General features: G+C 49.2%; 1 protein-coding gene across 10 annotated transcripts in view; it reads left to right on the top strand.

The window, feature by feature from the left end:
• Positions 1 to 16,777, top strand: part of LRP8 (LDL receptor related protein 8) — a 76,410-nt gene that overhangs the window by 54,543 nt on the left and 5,090 nt on the right. For all 10 annotated transcript variants that reach the window (XM_027059137.2, XM_027059139.2, XM_027059138.2 and 7 more), the window contains 8 exons: positions 1,212 to 1,386; positions 3,662 to 3,889; positions 6,682 to 6,800; positions 7,055 to 7,194; positions 8,616 to 8,757; positions 10,224 to 10,376; positions 11,250 to 11,474; positions 13,373 to 13,441. In XM_027059137.2, the coding sequence (XP_026914938.1) occupies positions 1,212 to 1,386; positions 3,662 to 3,889; positions 6,682 to 6,800; positions 7,055 to 7,194; positions 8,616 to 8,757; positions 10,224 to 10,376; positions 11,250 to 11,474; positions 13,373 to 13,441 (1,251 nt within the window). The remainder of the gene's footprint in view (positions 1 to 1,211; positions 1,387 to 3,661; positions 3,890 to 6,681; positions 6,801 to 7,054; positions 7,195 to 8,615; positions 8,758 to 10,223; positions 10,377 to 11,249; positions 11,475 to 13,372; positions 13,442 to 16,777) is intronic.

Here is a 16,777-nt window from a genome sequence, read left to right as displayed (position 1 = left end):
GAGTCCTGTTTTTCTGCGCTCTCTTTCAGTACCGCACCCTCCCTCTCACTCCCACCCTGCTCCATCCACACATGGGTCACGGGCCCAGGCCCCACGTGGCTCCGTGCCAGTCCTGCCCTGCCCCCAGGGAACACATCAGCTTGGCACAGATGCACAGTGACAGGGACCAGGTGGCCTGCAGAAGTGTCAGCTGAAACACAGGGAGAAGGCCCAGGCAACTCCAGGGACACGTGTTGCCGCTCAGACAGTGCTGGTACCTGAGAGTGGCCGGATACATCTAAAAACAGGCTGGAGAAGTGGCAGCCAGAGTTAGGTGCTAGTCCTAACAGGCCTGTGGCACAGCGGTCCTCACACTGAGTAGCCAGTAATGTCTGGGTCACTAGCGAGCTTCCTAAAATATAATCCTAAATCTAAAAATGGGTTTTGTGTGTGCACGGGCTGTCATGTGTTGTCTCTGTTGCACGTATATGATCTGTGCCATAACACGCATTCCACCCCTGCTACCGGCTCAGAATAAAGTACAAACTCCACACCCAGCTCACGGGACTCTTCGAAATCTGGCCCCCGGCAACCGCTGAAGCTTCATCTCTTGCCACGTCCCCACACACACTGTGCCTAAACTGAAGACTCACGATGACCTCCCCGAGTCTCACCTCTTCCAACTCTCCCCCTAGTTCTGACGTCTGTCCTCACACTGTAGCCTCAGTCTTCTTTCTAGAACACTTAATGCTCATGTTGCCCCTTGAACTATTGCAGTGGGGCCCTACACAGGGGAGTTGGGGAGCAACGCGTGCTAGGTAGAGGGGACCACTTTAGCAAAGGCCCGAGGTGGCCAAACTCTGCCATGGCTTGGTAATGACGGGTGGTCTGGTAGCTGGAATCGAGGTGTGTTAGGGGGTGATTGATGAGGCTGGAAGGGTTGCTCGGGGTCGCACCACAGGAGGCCTTCAGTGTGAGCCTAACGAAGTGGGCAGTCATAGAAGATTTGGGGGGAGTTTGTGTCTAATAAAGAGAAGGAAAATCCTTCTGTTATACATGGTACTTTGTACCTATGCTCTTCATACCCATTTTTCATCTGCCCCTCTGAGCTGTGAGGTAGGAATTGCACCCCTCGCCCCGTTTTATAGGAAAATTAGACCTCACCCAAGCCATCAAGTGGCAGTTCCCTGCCTTTTGCACTGACCGTTTCTCTCAACCTTCCTGCACGGCAGCCGGCAGAAGCCCGTCCCTGATCTTCACTAACCGGCATGAAGTGCGGAGGATCGATCTGGTGAAGCGGGACTACTCACGCCTCATCCCCATGCTCAAGAATGTCGTGGCGCTGGATGTGGAAGTTGCCACCAATCGCATCTACTGGTGTGACCTCTCCTACCGCAAGATCTACAGGTGAGCAGTGCCAGGCCTGGGCAGGAGTGGGGGCCTGCGAGGGGGAGAGGAATGGTAGCCTCTGTGCCCCGCCCACCCCCACCTTGAGTATCCCTCAGGACGGACTGGGACTTGGGAAAGGACATGCGATCACCATGGATACGGAGCTGCCAGACCTTCTCCTTCTCCTGGCCTGGGCTGGCCTGGGCTGGCCTGGGCTGGCCTGGGCTAAGAGCTCTGTTGGGAGAGCAGCTCAGAGCCCCAGGCACCTGGGCCTGACTGACCTCTGGTGGCCTGGTGGGGCAGAGCAAGACACAGGAAATGTTCCACTGGGGCAGAAAGGAAGACTTTCTGACTTTGGTGAGGACTTTTTTTTTTTTTAATGTTTATTTATTTTTGAGAGAGACAGACAGAATGCAAGCAGGGAAGTGCAAAGCGGGGGGCGGACACAGAATTCGAAGCAGGGTCCAGGCTCTGAGCTGTCAGCACAGAGCTCGACATGGGGCTCGAACTCACTGCAAGATCATGACTGACTGAGCCACCCAGGCGCCCCTGGTGAGGACTTTTAAAAGCAACTCGTGTATCTGTGTGTTGGATTCTGGGGATGACTGAGGTTGACTCAGTCAAAGATGACTTCAACCTGGTCCTGCCTGGAGGATCATACCCATAACATAGTGACGTTTATTGTGGTGATCTTGAGAGAAAAGTGCAGAGGGGGGCCTCTTACCCAATATGGGGCACCCTTCCTGGCTGGCACTACCCCCAATCTGATGCCATAGTCAGTGGACTTTGGCTCTCCAGAAGTCCTCACACAACATGAGGAGGTCCTCTCATAGGTCTTTCTCAACTACCACAAGCCTGCCTCCCTGCATGCCTGGGCTCCCCTTTAGACGTCATGTCCTTTGTTTGTCCTGAGATCCACATGGCAGAACTGCTGATGACAAGGCATGGGGTAGACTGTTAAAAGAACGATTGGATGGGTGGGTGGATGGATGGATGGATGGATGGATGGATGGAGGCAGATCTATCAATTCCTACTCACGGACAATTTGATGCCTACCACACCCCCAACATACAGACACATACTCAGTTCACACACACAGAAGCAGCTAGAGCCTTGCCTGCCCAACAGTTATGCCTGGAAGAGGCAGGATTTGATGACAGACTACCTATTCTGGGGGTTTCCAGTTTCTGGCTTGGAAGGTTTTGTGGGCAGTGATGCCATTCTCTGAGATCTTAGCAGTAGAGGAGGATGGGGTCGGGGCGGGGGGGGGGGGGTTGCCCATTCAGGCTGGCTGAGGGGAGGGGAATGGGGTGGGCAGTTTTGGACATGAGTTCCAGGTGTCCATGGGACATCTGAGAGGAGCCAGCTGGCTTTATAGTCTGGAGCTTAAGAGAGTTGTCACAGTGGGAGAGCCAGAGTTCTGGGTGGCAGTGGGCACTATGGAACTAATTAACTAGAGAGAGGACATGGGGGAGAAGAGAGCCTTGGGAAGAACAGCGTTTGGGAGACAGAGAGTTCTGTTAGTGTTGCCTCTTGAGTGTCTACTGTGTTCTCAGCCCCTATTCTCCATTCTCGCTGGCACAGCCTTTCTGCACACTCTTCACGTCTCACCCGGATGCTGTAATGGCCTCCTAGCCAGTCTCCCTGCCTTCACTCCCTCCCTTTCCAGTGCATCAGTGCCACAGTGATCTAACATGCCTCTCTGGCCATGTCCTCTGACCTCTTCAATTACTCCCTCCAGAATAAAATCCTCACTGCTTAGCATGGCCTGCAGAGCCTGTCAGGTTGTGGCCCCTGCCTACATGTACTTCCAGTCTGTATCCCACATACTCAGCTCTACCCCCACCGAATACCTCACTATTCCAGAACACATACCTCTGGGCACTTGAACATGCTATTCCTTCTGCTTTCTGTTCCTTGCGCTCCTAGCGAACTAGTCTTTCAGGACTCAACTACAGAGCCTTCTGCAGCCCTCCAGGATAATGGAGTCTCCATTTCTCTGCTGCTCTAGTCTCTGATGCTTTCCGTAGTCACATTGCACTGTAATTACCTGTCTGTAAATTCCCGTCTCCCACTAACCTGAGCTCCTCCAGCCCAGAGGCTGTGGCTGACTCAAGCCTGTATGCTTGCCTTGGTGGCCCAGGAAATGTGTTGAATAGGAAGTAGCCAAGTTCCTCTCAAATCCACTGCCATGGCCTAGAGGGAATTGAGAGAGGGAGAGGGCACCCAGGCAGCTCCAGATGGACCTGTGGCTGGAACACCTGCCCCACGGCCAGCTCTGGTTGCTCCTAGCGCCTACATGGACAAGGCCAGCGACCTGGCAGAGCAGGAGGTCCTCATTGACAAGCAGCTGCACTCTCCAGAGGGCCTGGCGGTGGACTGGGTCCACAAGCACATCTACTGGACTGACTCGGGCAACAAGACCATCTCAGTGGCCACAATTGATGGAAGCCGCCGATGTACTCTCTTCAGCCGTGACCTCAGTGAACCCCGGGCCATCGCGGTTGACCCCCTGAGAGGGTGAGTGTCCCCACCCAGACTTCCCATTCCCCCACCAGTGGCACTGAGTCCTGGTGTGTCTGTCACAAGAGCTTTCTTGAAGACTTTGGACGGCCCTGAGCCGCTCAGGCAGCCCAAGGGAAGAAAGCCCGTGTGGGTCCCTCAGACTGTTAACCCCTGACCAGGGGTTCCTTGGGCATCGGTCCCAGGTTTCTCCTGGACTCCACTGCTTGCCCATCATATCATAGAATCAGAGCATGTCAGAGCAGAATCGGGCTCCAGAGATTGCCTAGTAGAAGCTCCTGGGGCGGGAAGTCTTTCCTCAGGCTGCTGCATGCCACAGGTGGGCATCTGGTGGCTGCTCCCTTGCTCCCAGGAACAGGGTTTCCCACTGGGGCTGTTTCATTTCAAGACAGCTCTGCCCACTAGAGTGTTTCGGATCTTTTCTCACATTCCCAAATCTGACTAACTTTGACTTTCTGCATTGGCCTCTGGAGTTACATCAAACATGTCTACTCCCTGCCCTGCATGACAGCCAGCAAGACAGGAGGACCAAGATCACTGGGTCTGCTCTGCTCCAGGCTGCCCACCCCTGTGCCCAGAGTGCCCTGGGCCCCTCACCACCCAGGCTGCCCTGATCTGGCCACACCTCCCTTTTGGGGGTAGAGATTCTGAGCAGAGCAGGCCCCCTCCCTCCCTTTCTCAGTGGGGATGTCCTGAGAGGGCATGGTTTTCGGCAGCTGTGTCATATTAAGTTTACAAGGATCACTAGTTTCTTCCATTTACTGATTCCTTAATTGTTAAACAGGGATAAGAAAATCCTCTTCTTCCAGTGAGGACAGCTGGGGGCCAGGGTGGCCACTTGAGAGAATGTGTGAGGCCCCGGGCAGTGACTTGACAGCCGCCATTTAATGAACACACATAGGTGGACCCCACACAGGACCAGGCACCCTACAGATGCTCAGCTGTCTCACGTAGCCCCCACTTCAGCCCTGCTCCCTGTATGCTTCCCCCTGACATAGTTATACCTAGCTCATCTCAGGCCCATTATGGATCTGTCAGGGTCCCAGCAGGAAACCCACCGCATACTCAAATTAAGATCATTCGAGGAGGGCTTAACAAGGGAATTATTTTACAGAGGCATGGATGAGATCTAATGCACTGTCCCTAACAGTGCACTGAGGGGCAGGAGCAGGGAGGAGTACTTGGTCCAGGAAGGAAAGAGGGTCACCTTCAGAGCAGTAGCCAGCTGGAGGCAACTTTGTAGAGAGGAGTCCAGAACAAATATCCTGATCTCAGTGTCTCCCTCCCTCTGCTCAAATATTTTGCCGAATGCACCTGGAAGCCAGGAGGCTAGGGAGCCAGGCCCACTGATGTGGTTCGCACATGGGTCAGTTTTTTGGTGTACAGAGCAGAACCGGGATGAGTGAAGAGCGAATCCAAAGTGGCTGACAGAAAATATCCAGGGCAACCACTCGGCCCCCCGAGCCCAGAGTCGGCCTTGGCTTGACACCTGGTTTCAGCAAAGGCAGTTTTGGGGAGAATTAAGCACATAGGCTCTCGAGTTCCACTTGAGTTTGTATTTAAATGTGAAGGCTGGCTCCACTGCTCATGAGCAGTGTGATCCGAGGTAAGTCAGCCCCTCTGAGCCACAATTTACTCATCTATAAAATGGAACTAATAATGAAAACATTACTTTATTCAGCAAATATTAAATAAGAGCTTGTTCTGTATCACGCATGAGCCACCTGCCGGGTACACAATGAGGCACAAGACAGACGAGCCTGCCCTCGGTGGAGCTTATAGACTAGTGGGGAAAATAGACAGTGAAATACACCAAACTACTCAAATGTGTACATAAATAAACTGATTGGGTAAGTGCTAGGAAGGAAAGATCCTGTGCTTTGAGAGATAATAACAGGGTAAGCCTACTCACAGAGGAAGGTTTTGTACTGAAGAGATGTGTAACTGAGAAGTAACCAGGGGAAGAGCGGAGGAGGCCCGAGGCTCTGTGATGGCCTGTCTGACAAAGAAACTTAGTTCCTGCCCTGGAGGAACTAAGGAGCCCCGTGGGGAGGTGTGGGGTTTGGAAAGGTGGGGATGATGGCAGAAGAGACAATCAAAGAGGTAGGCAGGGGCCTGATGATGCAGAGCTCTGTCAGCTGTGGTAAGGATTTGGGGTTTTATTTTAAGGGCAATAGGAGAAGCCGCCGTAAAGTTTAAAAACTGGAGAGTGACAACTTGTTTCCATTTTGGAGGCTCATTTGCCTGCTCTGTGGGGACTGGATTAGAGGGGCAGTGATGACTGCATTTGTAAGTATGTGAGGTGAAACCACTCAGCTCAGTGCCTGCCACACAAGTAGGTACTCCATAAACGGCACAGAGTAGGTACTCAATAAATGTTCAAGAAAGGAGAGAAACCCTGGACAGAGTTCTAGCTGTGTGACCCTGGGTAAGCTGTCCACTTTCTCCTCTGCACACCGGGAAAGTAAGAGAGGGTTGACAAGGGCCTTTTTTGCTTTGGCCTCTTGGACTCTGGTTAGAGCTGCCAGAAGTGGGAGAAAGGGGCTCACAGGGGTGCCACGGAGGCCGGATGAGCTCTCCGTGAATACAGGCTTCCCCAGGCTCTCAGATGAGGGGAAGCTAACGCATCTGCTATTAGATTTGATGATGGTTCCAGTGGATTTCAGAGCCCTTCCCAGTTCCCATCACGCGCAATCTTCAACATTCAGTGGGTCATTGAGTGCCGTGACATAGACAGCCCTAACCCTGTCCCCTGACAACAAGCACAATTGAGTTCTTCTTTCTTTTAGGTTCATGTATTGGTCTGACTGGGGGTACCAGGCCAAGATCGAGAAGTCTGGGCTCAATGGTGTAGACCGGCAAACGCTAGTGTCAGACAACATTGAATGGCCCAATGGAATCACCCTGGGTGAGCCCTGCCTTCCCTGGATTGGGGGCCTGTCCTACTACCTGATCCTGACCACCGTCTGGAGCTCCATGGGTTTTGTTTCTGTACCCGCTAATAGTGCCAGTGCCTGTATTTCCTGACGGTTGCCCCAGGCTGGCCTCAGTCTGAGGCCAGGCCCAGAAATATGGGTAGGGAAGAGGGCACAGAGGAGCAGAGATCCTGGTTGGGGTCCCAAACTCAAGACCCCATCCTCTGTCCCCTTTCTCCTCCCCAAGATTTGCTGAACCAGCGCTTATACTGGGTAGACTCCAAGCTGCACCAACTCTCCAGCATTGACCTCAGCGGAGGCAACAGAAAGATGCTGATTTCCTCCCCTGACTTCCTGAGCCACCCTTTTGGGATAGCTGTGTTTGAGGTGAGCCCCGTGACAGGAGACGTGGCCCTATGAGGAAACTGAAGCCTAGAAAAGCCTTATTCAAACCGATCAGCTCTCTGAGACTTATCTAAATGGAGACAAAGGGATAGGGAAGCCAAATGTGTACACAATGTGTGAGCTCCCTGCAGACAAAGGCCTCTCAGGCTCTTGTCCTGTGTTCCCTTCCCAAGACCTCTTTCAGAGCCCTTTTCATGGGTAAGTTGCTAGACCATGTGTGTTTCCTCTCTGTACCCTCAGCACCTGGCACTGTAACCCCCATATACAGAAGTACCCAATAAAGGGAGAGAGGGAAGAAGGAATATACATTTCCATAAAACCTACTGTTAGAAATAGCCTGAGAGGTGCTGTTCAGTTCAGCACACTTTCACTGACCTTTGCTGGGCCCTGGGGTCACAGAAGTGAGTCGGACACCATCTCGGCCCTCGCAAAGCTCCCCAGAGGGTGAAGAGTCAAGACCCTCCTGAACCTGTGTTCTGACCCTAACAACCTTTCTCCTCGGGGAACGAGGAAGCCAGAACCAACCAAGGTCTCACACACCTATTTCTTCCCCTAAACTAATTCTGCCACCAAGGGGAGGGAAAGCAAGGGGACACTGGTCTATGGTGGGCATTGGCAATATCTGCTTGGAGTGACCTCACTCAGCACTGCTCTGAAATTGTGGGCAAAGCCCCACCTTCAAGTCCAGCCCCTGCTTCGAAAGACAGGTGTGTTCAGACATGTATGTGCTTGTGTATATATGTGGCATGTACATGTACGGTGTATGTGCATACGTATACATGAATGCATCCACTTAAAATTGTGCCTTTCTTTATGTGCTCATGCTTGTGAATATGTAAATATGTATACCAATACTTAGTTAAGTGTTTATGTAGGTACAAGCGTGCCTTTGTGTGTGTAGATGAACATAGGGGTATGTGTCCAGATCTGTGCATGAGGCTGCATGGTTATACCTATAAATATGGATTTGCCTACAGATGCACCTGTAGTCTTATATAAACTAAGCACTGGATGTGTATGTGTGTATAACCAGAAGCCGTAGGACAGCCTTGCAGGGAATAAGTCCTCAGCAGCTCATACATCCCCTCCAATCTTGGTCCCAGGCCCCAGTAATGGTAACAGCTATAAAGACCCAACCTTCGGTTTCTTCTGGACTCCAGGAAGCAGACCTAGCTCAGCATTAATGAGCAGTCTCCAGGCCAAGGCCCAGAATCAACAAATAGCCCTCTGTGACAGAAGGGAACCAGAGTATATGCCACAGACTAGAGGCTGAGTGTCCCCCTGCGAATCTGTGGGCAGGAGAGCTCAGGGGAGATGGCAGGGCAGTTCTTGTGACTGTGGTTTGGGGCCAGGCCCTCAGACTTACGCTCTAGCCTCCCATCCTCTGCATCTGTACCCTACAGGACAAGGTGTTCTGGACAGACCTGGAGAATGAGGCCATTTTCAGTGCAAATCGGCTCAATGGCCTGGAAATCTCCATCCTAGCTGAGAACCTCAATAACCCACATGACATTGTCATCTTCCATGAGCTGAAGCAGCCAAGAGGTGAGCCTTCCCTGGTCCCAGGTCCCCTGCCCTTGTCCTCTCCCTCCCCTGGGTAGGCTGCATTCACGTTCGTGTAATGTAATGTCTCAGCACACCCAGAAGGTATAGCAACAGTCCCTCTCATTGGTAGAGTGCTTCGCTGTCACATATTTTCTCTCATTTCCTTCAGCTCTTGGTGAAATAAGGCCGGGCATAAAAAATATATAAAGCCCTATTTTTGCCTACAAAGAACAGGTATTACTTTTCCCATTTAACAACGGAGGAAACTGGCTCAGAGAGGCAAAATAATTTTAGCGCGTGGCACAACTGAAACCCAAACTCAGGTCTATCTGATTTCAAGAGCTCCTTCTGCCATGAAGGAACACATTGCTTCTCATTTATTATGTGTACCCATTTTGCAGTAGTGTGAGCCAACGTATCCTAGGGCCATAGCAGTCCAGCTTGTTGGTTGGGAATAGAAGCCAGGAATCCTGCTACTAAGTTGTCCCGTCCTCTATCACTAGGATATAGTACTAAGTCTAACTGTAACTGAGGTGTGGGTGCCAGGTGACAGTGGGAAGGCACAGTGGGGAAAGGAGATAAGCTTGGTGCCTGATTCTAGACCTAGAAATTTAAGTAAGAAATAGACATGGGACGCCTGGGTGGTTCAGTCGGGTTAAGCATCCGATTTCGGCTTCAGACCATGCATGATCTCACGGTTTGTGAGGTCAAGCCCTGAATCGGGCTCTGTGCTGACAGCTCGGAGCCTGGAGCCTGCTTCAGATTCTGTGCCTCTCTCTCTCTCTCTCTCTCTCTCTCTGCCCCTCCCCCGCTTGGACACACACTCTCCCTCAAAAATAAATAAATAAAACATTTAAAAAGAAAAAAAAGAAATAGACGTGGCATGTGGCAGAGGGAGGAAACAGGCTTTGGAATTTGACAGACTTCAGTTTATTTAAAAAAAATTTTTTTTAATATTTATTCATTTTTGAGAGAGAGACAGAGGGCATGAGTGGGTGAGGGACAGAGAGAGAGAGAGAGAGGGAGACACAGAATCCGAAGCAGGCTCTAGGCTCTGAGCTGTCAGCACAGAGCCCGACACGGGGCTCGAACCCACAAACCGCTAGATCAGGACCTAAGCCAAAGTCGGACGCTCAACTGACTGAGGCACCCAGGCACCCTGATAGACCTCAGTTTAAATCCTATCTCTAAAATCCCTAGAGTTATAACTTAGACGATTTTTTTCTCTTTGAAACTTGGTGTCTTTTATCTGTCAGTCTGGGGCATACACCCACCTCTCTGAGTTGTCGTCAGGATTGAATGATAGTGTGGGGGTAAAACACCAGACACACTGCTGGAAGGTGCCCAGTAAAAGGAGAGAAAGCTTTTTGATCAAACCGAGTGGGAAGGGGCTCATCCTCAGGAGAAGGGAGGAACTGGCATGCCTTACCTTTGCTCCAACTCTGTCTCTGTCTCTGTGCCATTAGCTGCAGATGCCTGTGAGCTGAGTGCCCAGCCCAATGGAGGCTGTGAGTACCTGTGCCTTCCTGCTCCTCAGATCTCCAGCCCCTCTCCCAAGTACACGTGTGCCTGTCCTGACACAATGTGGCTGGGCCCAGACATGAAGAGGTGCTACCGAGGTAAGCAGACCTACCAGGAGGGCTGGCCCCTGGCAGTGCGAGACCCCCTCCTGCTAACACCCTCCATGGGCTTCTGGGATGACATATGCTCCTGGTTTTCCTCTGTCTTTTCTGGCTACTTATTGTCTCTTCTTTACCTTCCTTGTATGCTGGTTTTCCCCAGGGTCCGTCTGAGGCTTTCTCCTCTTACTTCCAAGAAAAATGCACGTATACATACGACATTTTAAATTCAGTTTCAGGGGGTTTCTGGAACCCCTTAAAGACCTGAAATTAAGAACCCTTGACCCCTATGGCTTCAGTTACTGTTTATATGCAGGTGACTCTGAGCTTGCCTCTTCCTCACCTAGAACTTAACACAAGAAGAAGCCCTTTTGTGATACGATTGAGACTAATAGTCATGACTTCGGCCATACAGGTTTATATTCAACGTTCAGTCTTGACACAGGGCCAAGGCCTTTCGTTTGAACATAAATCTGCTGCATCATTTGGGATTTCCATGTTCCACTTTGTTTATAGTGGAGTGAGAATTTCGACCTAGCAGGGTAATAATATGCATGTAAAATCCTTGTAGATTTGTGTGATTTTCCCCTACTCCCAATCTTTAACAGTGGTCTTCCCACACCTAATTCTATAGTCTTGCTTTAATGACTTGTCTTCATCAAATCAGTGTGCAGTATAAACCCAAAGTGCTTGGGATTCAGCTAAAGAAAAGGTCATAGTCCATTCAGGAGGTTTAGGGAAGGCTTCCCAGAAGTGGCATTTGAGCTGAGCCATGAGGATGAGTTCATAAGTATAATTCATAGAGGCAAAAAGTTAGACATAAGGCAACAAAAACTCTCTGTCCAAGTGACCTCCACGGTGTTTCCCCTCCAGCACCTCAATCTACCTCAACTACGATGTTAGCTCCTACCACAACGAGGACACTAGCCGACACCGCAAGAGCCCCTGGGACCACCGTCCACAGCCTCACCTCCCAGAACCACAGCACAGAGACACCAAGCCTGGCAGCTGTGGTCCCCAGCTCAGTTAGTGTCCCCAGGGCTCCAAGCATCAGCCCGTCTACCCCAAGCCCTGCGACCAGCAACCACTCCCAGCACTGTAAGTAAATGAGTTCTGTGTTCTTTCATGATGGGGGGATATGTGGGAAGACGAGATCATATCAGAACAGAATATTGGACCTCGCTGAGGAAGCAGGTGGAGGTGCCCACCTACAATTTAAAAGTCTTAGGTGCCACTAACTTGTAGAGAGTCTTGCAAGAAGCCACTTCCTATCCCTGAGCCTCAGTTTCCTCACCTACAAAGTGGGAAGAATAACTACCCTTACCCTACCTGCTTCACAAGACCACTAGGACAGACAAAGAAGGCAGTGTAAACAGAAGTGCTCACGTACACAGTCTCTTCTGTCACTGGGTGTGTATTTCATGCATTACTGATGTGTATGAGGGGTGATTTGGAAACCTCAGAAGCTCTGGTCTCGGTTCTTAGCCCTCTCGGCAGGTTCCCCAGATAGTAATATCCATAACTATGGTCTGCTTGTGCCTCTTTCCAAACCCTGGCATGAAAATAAGTAAGTTTAGCACTTATTAAATCATTGGGAGCAGTAATTGTCACTGCTAGAAACGTTCTGTCTCATTGGCCAGCAAATACCTTTTTAATTGAGTCACCTGCCAGGGGGAGTTCATTAAAGATAAACCATCTTTTAAATTCTCATCCCACACGTGGCCCGGAAGCCAGGCGGCTCAGCAGCACCTTTCTCATCGGACCCATTTTGCCAGCAGAAGCTGGGTTTCCAGAGCAGAGCACTCATCTTGAAGTTTGGAGAGGCACATGGCACCTGGGTGAATTCCAGTTCCTGTCACCTGGGGCACAGCCTCCGAGCAGAGAGTCTCCCCACTGGCTTCACGCCGCTCTGGGCTTTGCTGTGGCCGTCGGGCGCTTGCTCATGTGCAGCAAGGGGGTGGCGGCCCTTCCAAGCAGTGCTACCCCCTCTTTTCTCCCCGTAACACTTAGGTTGCCTTAGAGTAACTTGGAGAAACGGGCGCGCCGTGAGGGTGGCATCTGGGCCATTGCCGGGACAATCGTCTGCCCTCTTGGAGCGAGTGTAGCTGGTGAAGTCCCTCTTCACACCTCAGAGGGCCGTCAGTGGATCCGAAAAAACTGCTTTGTAAACTAAAAAGTGCTATAGAGATGTTATCATGAAGACAGTTTTAAGAGTGGAAAAGATGGCACAGCATACTTTAAAAATACAGTACATTTTCTGAGCCCTTTTCAGTTCAGAACGTGCTTTTATATACCTTATTTAGGCCTCGAAACACCCCCCACCCAACTCCCACCCACTTTGAACCAGGCAAGGCTGTGCCAGGCATTGTGCTAAGTAAGGATTCTACATGAATTCTCTCACTTAATCTTTGCAGGATCCAGAGGAGGTAGGTAACTTGCCCACACAAGTAGGTAACCTGCCCAAACCCAGGAGTCTGTGCTGTTGATTCCACTATGTTATGTCGCATCCCAATTTAATTCCTTATTGAAAATAAGCTGGCAATGCAGATGGACAAACAGACCACCGAAACAACAGAGACCAAGGAACAGATACCGGCTGGCAAAGGCAGTTGCCCCAGTCGGTCAGCAACATGGAGACCTAAGTGCTCACTCTGCCAGGCACGCCCCCCAGCTTCCTACACTGTGATACTGTGGAAAGGGTAAGAGACTTGGGGCACAAGTCCTGGGTTTGGGTCCCAGCTCTGCTGGACAGTCACTCTCTCTTGAGTCCCTAGAACCCCAGTAAGACTCTGTTTCCCCATGTGTGAAAGGGAGATAACCTCTGTCCTGCTCACCTCAAGGGAGTTTTGATAGGATCTGGAAAGACTACATTGTTCGGCATTAGCCAGGATCATCACTTCGGAATGAGGGCAGGAAGCAGTTGGGCAATTCTTACAGCGTGAGGCCAGCAAGGACTTGGGTGACAGAGCATCGTTCTGCACATTTGTGTTTTGCAGATGGGAATGAAGGTGGCAAGATGGGCTCAACAGTCACTGCTGCTGTCATTGGGATCATCGTGCCCATGGGTGAGTGTGGCCCCGAGTTACCGTGGAAAAGAGAGAACCGATGCTCGGGGTCTGGGGAAAAGCACTAGAGAGGCCAAGCACTTAGCACACGGACCTGTCTCGTTGACTTTTTCTGTCCCGGCAGCCTTCCCACCCACTTCCCAGTCCTATAATTTGGTTTCTTAGCTTGGCACACAAGGCCCCTCAGGACCTGACCCCAGGCAGCCCCCAGTGCACCCCTGCTCCCCACTATTCACACTCTGCATGCCAGCCATGTGAAGGCAGACTGTAGGCTCCATGGGGACAGGGCTGGAGCTACTCTTGCTCGCCACTCTCCCCAGCTGCTCGCAGTGGCTGGCACGTGGTAGGAAATAAAGTATTTGTTGAATGAATGCGGAGAGCTGCTTGCCATTCCTTTAGTAGATCATGCTATTTTGCTTTCTTCCTGTTTGGTTTTCAACAAACATTTATCAAGCAGCTGCGAGGTACCAGCCTCTGTGAGGTGGAAGGAAGGTGATTAAAAATGACTAAAACATGGTTCTTGTCCTCCAAAAGTTTAGTCTTGTCGGAGAGATACACGTAACAGATAATTTTGATTATGTCAGGGGAAGTCCTAAAACAAAGCCGTATGTGGTCCAGTGGAAGTGCTGAAGAAGTGCTTAACTTGGAATCGGTAGGGAAGGTTTCCTAGCGGAAATGATAATGTGAGCTGAGTCAGCCAAATGAAGAAGAATCCAGAGCAACCTGAGCAATGATAACAGCATGAAGTAAAACCAGCACCGGGAAATAGCATGGGGAGGGGAGAGAGTGGGTTTGGAACTAGAAGTTCGATATGGCCACAATATAACAGTTAAACCTCACGGAGAACCACGGAGGCCGATTTATTCTCTCGCCTCCCGCTGTTCACATAGCATCCTGAATATGCCGTGTCTTATACCCGTCTCATCTCTTGGTGGGATCTTTGAATTGCAACTGTCCATTCGCAAGTTGATCTCCCTGGCTTGCCCACAAGCACCTCAGGGACAGGGACTTTGCCCATTTATCCTGGGAGTCCTCAGTATGGTGGTGAGCCAGTGAGTGGATGTTTTAAAAACTTCTACTCCGGGCAAGGGACTGTGCCAAGTGCCAAGGACCCAGGGAAGAAAAAGATAAAAAAGACTTTAAGAGCTTTCGGTCTTTAGTCAGACTTAGTCAGAGAAAGTGATACAAGAGAGGTGTTAACACGTATCACAATGTGCTGTAATAGAAGCGCGATGCCCGGCAGAGGAGAGGGGATGGTGCTTCTGGAGAAGATGCCATTTGAATTGGCCTTGAAAGTCTTCAACACTAAAGATGATGGAGGGACTACTTCAGGCCGATTTGGAGTAGAGTGAGTGGAAAATACTCTGAAGGTTGCTTAGTGAAAGAGAAATCAAGCCCTTTCCTGACATATTCTGTTCTATAGAAGGGCTTGTATATGCGCCTTCCCTGATACAATACACTCTGATATGATTAATATTTTTAATTTCTGCTCATCTGAGAGGTTAAAGATGAATATTCTTTCCCTGATATTTCCCTATGAGGTAGAGTATCTTTTCATAAGCTTAATGGCCATTTATATTTCATCCTTAATGAATTGCTTATTCACAGTCTTGTTTTTCTGTTGGTTCTGGTTCTTATTCTTACTTATTTGTAGAAATATGTATACATGATGAATATTAAACCTTTGTAATATATGTGACAAATATTTTCTCCCATACTGCCTCTTGATTTATAAATGTGTTCGTGGTATCTTTTGCCACGCATAAACTTAAAAATTTTAAGTATCAGATCTGTTCATCGTTTGTGTTATGACTTCCGGGTTTTGTGTTTTACATAGGAAGGTCTGCCTCACTATAAATTATTAAAATATCTCCCTATACATTCTTCTGCTAAACATTGTTTTATATTTAGATAGCAGTCCATTTGGAATTTATTATAGAGTATGGTGTGAGGTAGAGACTGAACAATTTTTTTTTCTATAGGCCTGTTTAGTTTTCCCAAGACCCTCATTGAATAATTCATCCTTCTGACTTGAACTGTCATCTTTATATTAAACTACATGGCTCTCTAGACTTTGATCTGCTGCTAGCCTCTTTATTCTCTGTTCCTACGTACCAGAAGAACAACTCCGTGCTGTGCTTTAGCTTCTAATAGGGCATCATTATTCTTGCAATATTTTCTTAGCTGTTTTTTCCAACTTCTCTTCTAGATGAACTTCAGAATCATCTTTATAAAAACTATGGTGGAATCGTATGCTTTGGGTATATAAATTGACATGGGGAGAATTCATGTTTTTACAATATTGAAGCTTCCCATCCAGGAACTTAACACATCTCCCTATTTATTTGAGTCTTTTGTGTCCTTTTATAAAATTTTGTAGATCATATAGGAGTTGCACATTTCCTGCTAGGTTATTCCAGGTATTTTATGGTTTTTGTTGGGCTGCTGTGAATGTGTTCTGTTCTTCTTCCATTCCGTTTTCGAATTGGTTATTGCTAATTAATAAGAAAGCTATTGACTTTTTGTTAATTTTTTAAAAAGCTTTATTCATTTTGAGAGAGAGAGAGCATGAGCGAGGGAGAGGTAGAGAGAGAGAGAGAAAATCTCAAGCCCAGGATTTGATCCCATGAGACATGAGACCATGACCTGAGCCAAAACCAGGAGCTGGATGTTTAACTGACTGAGTCACCCCAGCATCCCTTATATGAACTGTTGATGAACTAAAGTTATTTATAATAGTTTTTCATCTGCTTTTCTAAGATTTTCTAAGCATACAAAACTGATATGTTTGGTATTCCCTCTTTCCCCTGTGTGTACCCTTCAATTCTTTATCTGTTCTTACTGCATAGATAGGTCTCTGGAATAATAAATACTAGCAATGGTAACAGGTATCCTTGCCTTGTTCCTATCTTTAATGGGTCTTGATTATTACAGTCTAACTAAAGTAAAACCCCCCTCTCTAGCGTCCTGGATGCTGTCATCAGCCTCCACTTGAATGCTCATGGTGATTGTCTACTCTCTTATGAAGCTGCTTGCGCCCGTTTTGCCCAGCTCTGTTTGAGAACTTCCTCCTTTACTCATTAATATATTCATCTATTCCAACTCAGAGCTTGTGTTTTCCCACTGTGTCCCCCTCTAGAGATGCTTCTCTTCTTGCAGAGTCCCAGCTTTGGGAAGAAACACCCCACCCCCACCATCCACCCTCCAATGGAGGAGAGAATGGTTTTCTCAGAGAAATCCAAGGAAGCAGCAGCATTAGGACAATGGTGTGGTGAAGAAATTCACTCATTCACTCAGTACATGTTGCTGAGCAAGGCACCAGGCATAGAGAGATAA

This window comes from Acinonyx jubatus, chromosome C1 (genome assembly GCF_027475565.1).
Source record: "Acinonyx jubatus isolate Ajub_Pintada_27869175 chromosome C1, VMU_Ajub_asm_v1.0, whole genome shotgun sequence".
NCBI lineage: Eukaryota > Metazoa > Chordata > Mammalia > Carnivora > Felidae > Acinonyx > Acinonyx jubatus.
This window is presented reverse-complemented; position numbering and strand designations above follow the sequence as displayed.